The 8866-nt window shown below is 35.3% G+C and overlaps 1 protein-coding gene across 1 annotated transcript in view; it reads right to left on the bottom strand.

Annotated features, from left to right (window-relative positions):
- Positions 1 to 4849: 4849 nt before the first annotated feature.
- The window catches only part of Stx12 (syntaxin 12), a 37373-nt gene continuing 33356 nt past the window's right edge, over positions 4850 to 8866 (bottom strand). The window contains exons 7-9 of the mRNA XM_005317671.5: positions 8470 to 8542; positions 7506 to 7588; positions 4850 to 6343 (exon numbers count right to left, since the gene is read on the bottom strand). Coding sequence (XP_005317728.1) covers positions 6251 to 6343; positions 7506 to 7588; positions 8470 to 8542 — 249 coding nt within the window. The 3' untranslated portion in view covers positions 4850 to 6250. The remainder of the gene's footprint in view (positions 6344 to 7505; positions 7589 to 8469; positions 8543 to 8866) is intronic.

Genomic DNA, 8866 nt, shown 5'->3' with positions numbered 1-8866 from the left:
AAGCGTTTGTAACTGGCCCTGGCAACACAGCACTCTCCGAGATAAGGATTATTATGATCCCTGAGTCTACTTAATGCCAAATGCTCATTAATAACTACCATCTCTCATACTCTTATTTTGTTATATTTATTGGTATGCAACAGATGGCCCCTTTTTCACTTTTGCGGGAAGTCAGAGAATTATCAGACCTGCAGTTTTTATTTTAAAGAAATGAATTGCATCATTATTATTACCCAGAAATAGGCGTTGCTCAACAAAATATGGAATCATCTTTGTATGATGGAAGTTTCCTTTATTGATTCCCTTCTGCTAGTACTGTATAGATCATATGTAGAAAATCAGCCTATTCAGAAGATTTTGCCTGTAGTGAAGTCTCTGGTACTCAAGATTTAACTGCAATATTAACTTGAAATTTAAAATGATAAACTCCTAGGTAGCTTAAATAATCACTTTTAACTCTGGTCTTCAAAGCACAATAAACTCATCCAGATAATCAGATCACTTATCAAATGGCCTGTAAACCCATTTTGTCCCATTGTTCCAGATGTAGAACACCTATAAAAACTTGAGCAACAAATATGCCATTTATAGTAACTTTGAAATAATTATGTTATTGGAGATATTTTCTTTTGAGAAAAGTAATAGGTGAATGGTTAGTGTTTGAAAAAATATATATGAAAAAATATGTAAAGGACACACAAGCTCTAGATTATGATTTCTAACCTACGGGAAACTGATGCATCTGTTGTTAATTTTGTTGAAATACTCACATAATTAAGAATTTGGTAATTAATGGATTCATATCCCCCTTTTCAGTCTGGTGATTCCAAATTAAGACCAGGCAGATAGGAAAAACCCTATTTCTAAACTTAATTTCAAGGAAAGAAGTAATTCTAGGGCTGGGGATATAGCTCAGTTTGTAGAGTGCTTACCTTGCATGCACAGGGCCCTGGGTTCAATCCCCAGCACCAAACAAAAGAAAACAAGTAATCCTATGGCTCCCTCCTTTAAGCACAAGGATACGATTCTTTAGAAAGAAGGAAATAGTCTCAAACATGTTCTGATTTGTAACAGAAAAGAATAACATACTTTTAATCTACAGTGATTATATGGGCCTTTGAGGTTCATGCCCCTTTCAGGGATGAGGTGATGTTGAAGCCATTTCTAGCTATCAATGACCTGACAAAAATCTTTTTTTTTTTTTTTTTTTTTTAAAGAGAGAGTGAGAGGAGAGAGAGAGAGAGAGAGAGAGAGAATTTTTTTAATATTTATTTCTCAGTTCTCGGCAGACACAACATCTTTGTTGGTATGTGGTGCTGAGGATCGAACCCGGGCCGCACGCATGCCAGGCGAGCGCGCTACCGCTGAGCCACATTCCCAGCCCTGACAAAAATCTTATGTCAACTTTGCCTTTCAATTTCTCAGCTTTTTCACATGGTCCTTCCAGTATAATTCATACAGCCAAGAACCCTAAAAGTTATAATCTTACCCTTATAATTCTTTACTCCTTGGCCATGTTCCCCATTTCCAGCTCAGCTGATATTCACACTGGCCTCTGATGTAATGGGACCTTACATTTACCCAGGTCCTTATAAAGCAAAATGCTCTTTGTTTGGGCGCCAATGATGTCAGTACAGACCAGCAAACTGGAGGACAGTAATGCAGGCCTTTCACCTTTTAAAATGGAGACTGTTGAACTAGCTGCCTTTGGATTTTGGTATCTCAAAAAAGAGTAGACTAGAATCTAAAGACATTAGGAACATATCAGTGTCAAAAAACTTTAAAGCATCTTTGATATGATTTATGAATGATCAAATGGAGTATAATCCATTTGAAAAATTGTATATAAGCTGGAAGCTTCATTTAATAGGGTGGTAAATGAAAAGAAGTGCACAATGTGCTGACAGAAGAAAGAATGTTCATGAGAAGTTGGGTAGAAATGATCATTTCCTCAAATTTTTAGGGACTTACAAGCATGGTGGTACATGCCTATAATCCCAGCAATTCAGGAGGATGAGGCAAGTTCAAAGACAGATTCAGCAATTTAGCAAGGCCCTAAGCAATTAGTAAGACCCTATCTAAAAAGTAAAAAATAAAAAGGGATGGGAATATGGCTCGGTGATTAAACCTGCTGGATTCAATCCCCATTCCCCTTCCTATAACAAAACAAAAAAACCCCAGAATTTTAGGGAAAGCTTCATGGAAGAGATGGCAAGCAGGACATCAAAAGATCTATTTATTAGCAATTCATGGAGACAGTATACAGTGTCTAAAGGTGTGGTTTTGAAGCCTGAGTACTTCATTAAATCTTGGCTCTGTCACTTGTAAGCTGTATGACCATGGGCAGATAGCTTACTATACCTCAGCTTTCTGAGCCATTAAAAAGGGATTCTCACATAGCTTTATAAGTTAATAAATATAAAACATTTAGCCTAGTATCTTGCCATTAGGGTTAAAATATTCCACAAATGACCATTCACATACCGAGCATCCTCTCAAGATTTTCAATTCCTTATTGGACTGCTATTCCTGCCTCAGGCCTTTCACTGTAAATTAATGAGGCTAGTCTACATGGATAATTCAGGACTTTAGAGATGTCATGGACCAGACAATATAATGCAATACAGGGTAGCATTTTTTTATTTTGCCAATTAGATTTTAAAAAATGAAGTCTGCCACTTAATATCACCAGCATTTTACTTCAATAATATTAAAACACTGTGTGTGTGTGTATATGTTGCTGGGGATTGAAACTGGGGCCTTACACATATTGAGCTTTATCAATTTACCCCCAGCCTTTTTAAAAAGTTGGAAGACGATAGGAATGTTAGCTTAGTGGTAGAGCCTTATCTAGCATGTGTGAGGACCCAGATTGGATCCCCAGAAACTTGGAGGGGGCGGGGTAAGGCCACCACTTCATTTTTCTTGTTTTTCCATGGACTGTTATAAACTTGATCCTTGACCATAAACCAACACTAAAGACTGTATTATTGCAAATTTATTTTTTAAACATTAGATTAGGGATATAGCTCAGTGATAGAGTGCTTGCCTAGTGTGCAGGAGACCCTAGGTTCAATACCCCCCCCACACACACACAAAAAAAAAATTAGTGCTATATTGTGAATCAAATTTCATTTAGATGAGGTATTCAAATGAGCAACTCAGTTGGTCCAAAAATAGATCATGGGCTAAGAATCAAAATCTTTCAACCATATCTTGGTTAAATGGAGATTCTAAAGTAATTCTATTTTGTGATACTGAAAAGTAAAACTGAAAAAATCCTTTGAAGCTTAAGGATACATTCAATATGCTTAGAAAAGCAGAGAAGAAGCAGGTGATTCCTAGCTTATGGAACAGTATGCTAGACTGAGACATAAGTGAAGCTCTGCTCTGCACTTAGTGATCAAAAGCAAAAGTTGCATTTCCATAACTGTGGTCATTTTATTATAAATTACCTAGATTCAACTAGTTTTTCACAATCATGACTAAGTCTCTGAATAGAAAGAAATACTGAATGCAAGAGGCTGAGTGTTTTGCTTTGCACAGACAGAATAAACTCATTTTAATGTTTTTGCCCAATGATGCAAGACAGTAAAAGTTTGGTTTGAGAGCTAGATTGTGCATTGCAATGGGTGAACACTCCCATTTCCAGCCCTTACAGAAATCACACACACACACACCGTCTGGGAGCATCAGTCTTATCATTTAGCGAGTTCTTGTTCTAAAACATCCCCAGATGAAGTGGCCAGAATGACATTTCTACTTTACCCTATACAAGTTTTAATTCATTTAAAGAGAGGATGCTCATAGAACATTTCAATAAAGGAAGGTAGAATAGGCTATGAGAAAAGGAAAAGGGAGTAGAAAGGCAAACATACAATTTGTATGTTCATACTAAACCCATCATCTTTCTAGTCAATTTTATAGCTGGAAAGAACTACTGAGAAATTTGGGGCCTGTGGGTTAAGTGATCTGTCCAAGTAGCCTCATAAGTAATGGCAGAGCTAAAATTCTATAGGTCTTTTGTAATCCAGTCTACTTTTTGACCTCCAAGCCAATGGTTCTCACCATGACCACACATAAGAATTACCCAGAGCTTTAAAAAATTCCCATGCCCAAACCATTGTCCTGACTAATGGAATTAGAATCTTGGGGTGGGGAGGCTAAGATATCAGTATTTTTTAAAATTTTAATTAAAAGTCATAGTTAAGAACCACTGTCCCAGATCATAGTGGTTCCAAAGAGAAGAAAGGCAGAGGGAAGGAGGACTCTGTGAATAAGTTTATTAGGCCCATCTAGCAAGTCCTTTGGCACCTGCCACAAATCCTAGGCCAAGTTCATATTTGCTCACTGTGACCATCATTACAACCATCACTGATCACATAGTACTACAGAATAGAACTATGGTTACTTTATTTTACCTAGATTCAACTAGTTTTTCACAATCAAAACTTTTCCTTTTCTGGAATGTTTACAAATGATATATCCAAGTCCAACTGTAATTTGGAGCAGAAAGGCAGTGAACCAGAACTGTGCCACTGTGTCACTCCAACAGCTCTATCCTCTTTCAACTTAAATTCCACCCCCACTGGACCTTCATCAGGTCTCCAGTCTTGCAAGTCTCAATTTTTCTCATGATAGCATGTTTCTTTAATACCTATCTCATTAGGATGTTAACTCATAAAAACTTATTACAGGTCTGGGGTTGTGGCTCAGTGGTAGAGCACTTGCCTAGCACATGTGAGGCACTGGGTTTGATCCTCAGCACCACATAAAAATAAATAAATTAAATAAAGGTATTGTATACAACTACAACTAAAAAAACATTTTAAAAAAACTTACTACAAAAGCTTTTCAAATGTTTATTTGTATTAAATAGGTAGAATGGTGCAAAAGTGCAAAGAAACTTATGCATTTGGGCTCTTGTTTCCCTGCTTTTCACATTAATTTAGTACAAGAAAATTAATTAACATTAAGGGCAACTGAAAGAAATGAACATAAATATTTGTTAAGTAGCCAAATCTTTAAATTCACTAAAGGATGAACTAAAATTGTTGGCCCTGTTCACATTTATGTACTTAGGCCTGTGAAAAAGGGAAGTGGACAACATTTATATTACAGGACAGCAATCTTTTATTGAATCTTTTTTGTCTAAAACTATGCATGGAGTTTTATTTATTCATAAATTAGAATGAGTCTAACATCACTATACCAAACCAGTATTATTTACAAAAATGAACCTTTGCTTTATCACCAGGTTCACAGGACTAAGTTTTAAATCCACTTCAGTTTAACTTTTAAAATCTCCCTGCCATCAAATGCCCAGAAACCCTTACAGGGTAGGGGCAGCCTTTTGACAGCAAATTCATCATTCACTAGGAATGTAAAACCACAAGTGAACAACAACAACAGAAAGATTAAATCATTCCAAACAATTCCTATTTGCTTTCCAAAAGCATGCTATGTCTAATTCTCCCTTTCTTTGCAGACAGGTGGGAGAAGGACCCATAGAGTATATTAATATTGATTAAATTAACCTCTTTGAAAAGGGAGCAAGATGGCTTAGTGTATATGAGGATGAACTGCTGTGGATGACACTAGCAGATAAAGTAGATAAAGTAAACTTCAAACTCGATTAAAACACATACCCAGCAACCAGCCAGTTCAAATAGATACTTCTCATCTTTTTTCTCATTCAATTTAAATCACAGGTATTCTCCAGTTAAATATAGTGCCAAAATTTTGCAAAGCAGGTAATAAACTTCTTATAAATTCAAATTAGAATGTTAAATAATAAAAATTGCTGGCATATTGTACAGTTTCTGAGAGACTCCAATATGCTGGGTCCCAGAAAGTAATTCATCTCAGTTGCTAGTAAAAAGGTAAATTTTATATATACATAAAAAGACAATATAATGAGACTGTAGTGTCATCTGTCAAAAAGAATATGTAGAATGGAATTTTCAGTAAACACCTGGAATGAAGGGCAATCAGAAAACAAGAGAAAGCAAAATTCATATAAGTTAATTCCTAATTTGAGAAATCAATAAACTGTATACATAAATTGATAAATACTGTCTCCATAGGTCACTAATTCCAAGGACTAGTTAGTAGTTAGTTTCTAACTAAATTATTACAGGACATTCTGATGTATGCTCTCTTCTTGTGATCAGTTTGTTCTCGCAAGACTCCAACAAGCACTTGCTTTTGAAAACAACTCAGCAGGAGAAGGCTCTGAGGCAGTCACACTTCATTTAGAAACTTGCCAGATAATAACTATCAAGACTCCAATAATCACTGACAGGACAAGTACCAGGATACACATCTTCTTGCGAGATTTTTTCTGAGGAAAGAAATGAAGACACTCATGAAACAAGTAAAATTTTCTATATCTAATTAGACTCCAAGAGTGCTTCATAAATTTGCCTCCTTATAATTCAAAATCAACTCTACCCATGCACAAATATGAAGAGACTTCCCCAAAATCTCTAAGTTACCACCAGTAGGCAGTAGTACAGATTTAAATTGTTCCCAAATAGTTTTGCATATACCTATGCTGTTAGGCATTATTTGCAGTAAGTGATTTGTACATGTGTTTTAGTAACAGTTTTATACCTATTATAAAATTTTATGTTCATTGTATTAAAAAAAAAAAAAGCAAAAGGAGAAAATCACCCACTGATAAAACCACTGACTGCATTCTTATCTCTTACGTATGCATATTGTTGTCCAACATAATTGGGATCATACTGTATGATTTTGATATTTTTCTCAATGTTTATCATTAACATTTTTGTTATTATAAACTCTTCATAAACATCTCTTAATTTAAACATCATACAACATCAAGTGGATATATATGTAATGGACACTAAAGCCATCACCTAGTTTTTATAGAGCATTCCCAGATAAAATATACCCTAGGAACCTGGAAAGTGACTGAAATGCTATTTATTTATTTAAAAAAAAAATGCAACCTAAATTGAAGGGAAATAAGAAGGGCTTATTTACAATATTTGTACATTGAAATAAAGACCCAAAATTCATAAAACCAGAGTCTCAACTAATAAATAGAAGAATTTCACTTTATAGGCATAGCTTAATAATAATTAAGCCTTATTTATTCACATATAAGTAGCTATTATAGTTGATTCTATGTCCATCTTCTATAGCCAGTATCTATGAAACCCCACTTTACTTGTACCTCTTACTATCCTAACTCAAATACATTTCAGCTGCTTAGGATATAAAACTATTCTTATACTAGGTTCAGCTATTATGGCTAGCTTATGGGTTAGCTTTGCAGCTAAGAGGGTTTTGTATAAATTTATTCAAGATTCAGTCAGGTAAAGGAAAATACTAAAACAGAACCAGCAAAACAATTATGACTACTTGCCTCCAGCTTAAGCCTAAAGAAGAGGCTGCAGCTGTTTAATGTGTCAATGTATCCTGATGGCTCATAAAGTGTGCAGTACAAAAAGACCTTCTTTGGTATCTACTTTTACCTGATAGTAAGCAGCTCGCTGTAACTGATCACTGGCTCTTTCAACATGCACCTCTGAGCTTTCCACATTGGCTTCTATGCTATCTGCAAAAAGGACAGGGGAAATTTTAGCACCCTTGGATATTATGGGTCCTGGATTTGCTATCACCAGTCATGAAATCAAAAATTACTACCTCAATAAGAGAATAACCCTATTCTTTGGAAATAAACACTGAAGTATTTAGGGATAAGGATTTAAGAACTCTGTGACTAAATGATTCAGAAAAAAAAATACATAAAAACATTCTGTGTGTGTTTGTGTGTGCGTGCGTGTGTGTAGCGCAGTTTTCCACTGACCAACAAAGAGCTGCTTGGTTTGTGGATGGCAATTCCAAAGTGAAAATACAATATCCTGTTTGGATATATACACACACAGACACATACGTGTACACACACAGAGTGAGAGTACAAAGTCAATGGGGCAGAATGATAACAAGATGTAAATTTGAGTAAAGGGTATAAAGGAGTTCCTTGTTTTTTTTTTTGGTGGTACTAGGGATTGAACCCATGGCTTTGTGCATGCAAGGCAAACACTCTACCAACTGAGCTATATCCCCAGCCCAAGTTCCCTGTATTTTTAAAAACTTTTTATAAACTTAAGATTAATTTCACATAAAAAGTTTTTAAAAAGTCACTAATCCCATAATTGTGCAAGTATCTAGAGAGAAAAGCTGGGAAGCTGATAGCTATTTGTTTAAGCAAAGACTTCCCAAGAAGTTATGGCAAGTGAATAGGGCTAATTATTCACAAAGGCCTCTCTTTACCTTCCACATTTGACAATATATGAATATTACTAAGAAAATTTACTTAGTAATTTTAAAATTATAATCCCAAACTTTAATTCTATATTTGACACATCTTACTGACTTCTTGGCACACAAATACTTTCAACTCACCTTGATATTAAAGGTATCAATAATACATACCAATCAGATCACCTTGGTCATGGATCATCATGGCCAAATCTTTAAATATCTGATTGACATCCAAAATGTCAGCCTAAGGGAGACAAAAAACAACTAACATTAAGCAACATGTTAGATGATTCCTTTCCTCTAGTTTTAGCTTTTCTGTTGTTTGTTTATTTTGTCTTGTTTTTGGCTGCTTAGTTTTATTTATAGTGGATTGAACCCAGTGCCTCATTCATGCTAGGCAAGTGTTCCACCACTGATCTATATACCAGTCCCACATGTGGTTTTTTGGTACTGGGTATTGATCCCAGGGCACTTTATCACTGAGCTACATGCCCAGTCCTTTTTCACTTTGAAAGTCTTTTTTCTTTTTTTTTTTTTTTAAAGAGAGAGAGAGAGAGAATTTTTTTTA

The sequence above is a fragment of the Ictidomys tridecemlineatus genome, chromosome 11, assembly GCF_052094955.1.
Source record: "Ictidomys tridecemlineatus isolate mIctTri1 chromosome 11, mIctTri1.hap1, whole genome shotgun sequence".
NCBI lineage: Eukaryota > Metazoa > Chordata > Mammalia > Rodentia > Sciuridae > Ictidomys > Ictidomys tridecemlineatus.
The sequence above is the reverse complement of the archived record's forward strand: the minus strand, read 5'-3'. Positions and strand labels throughout refer to the sequence as shown.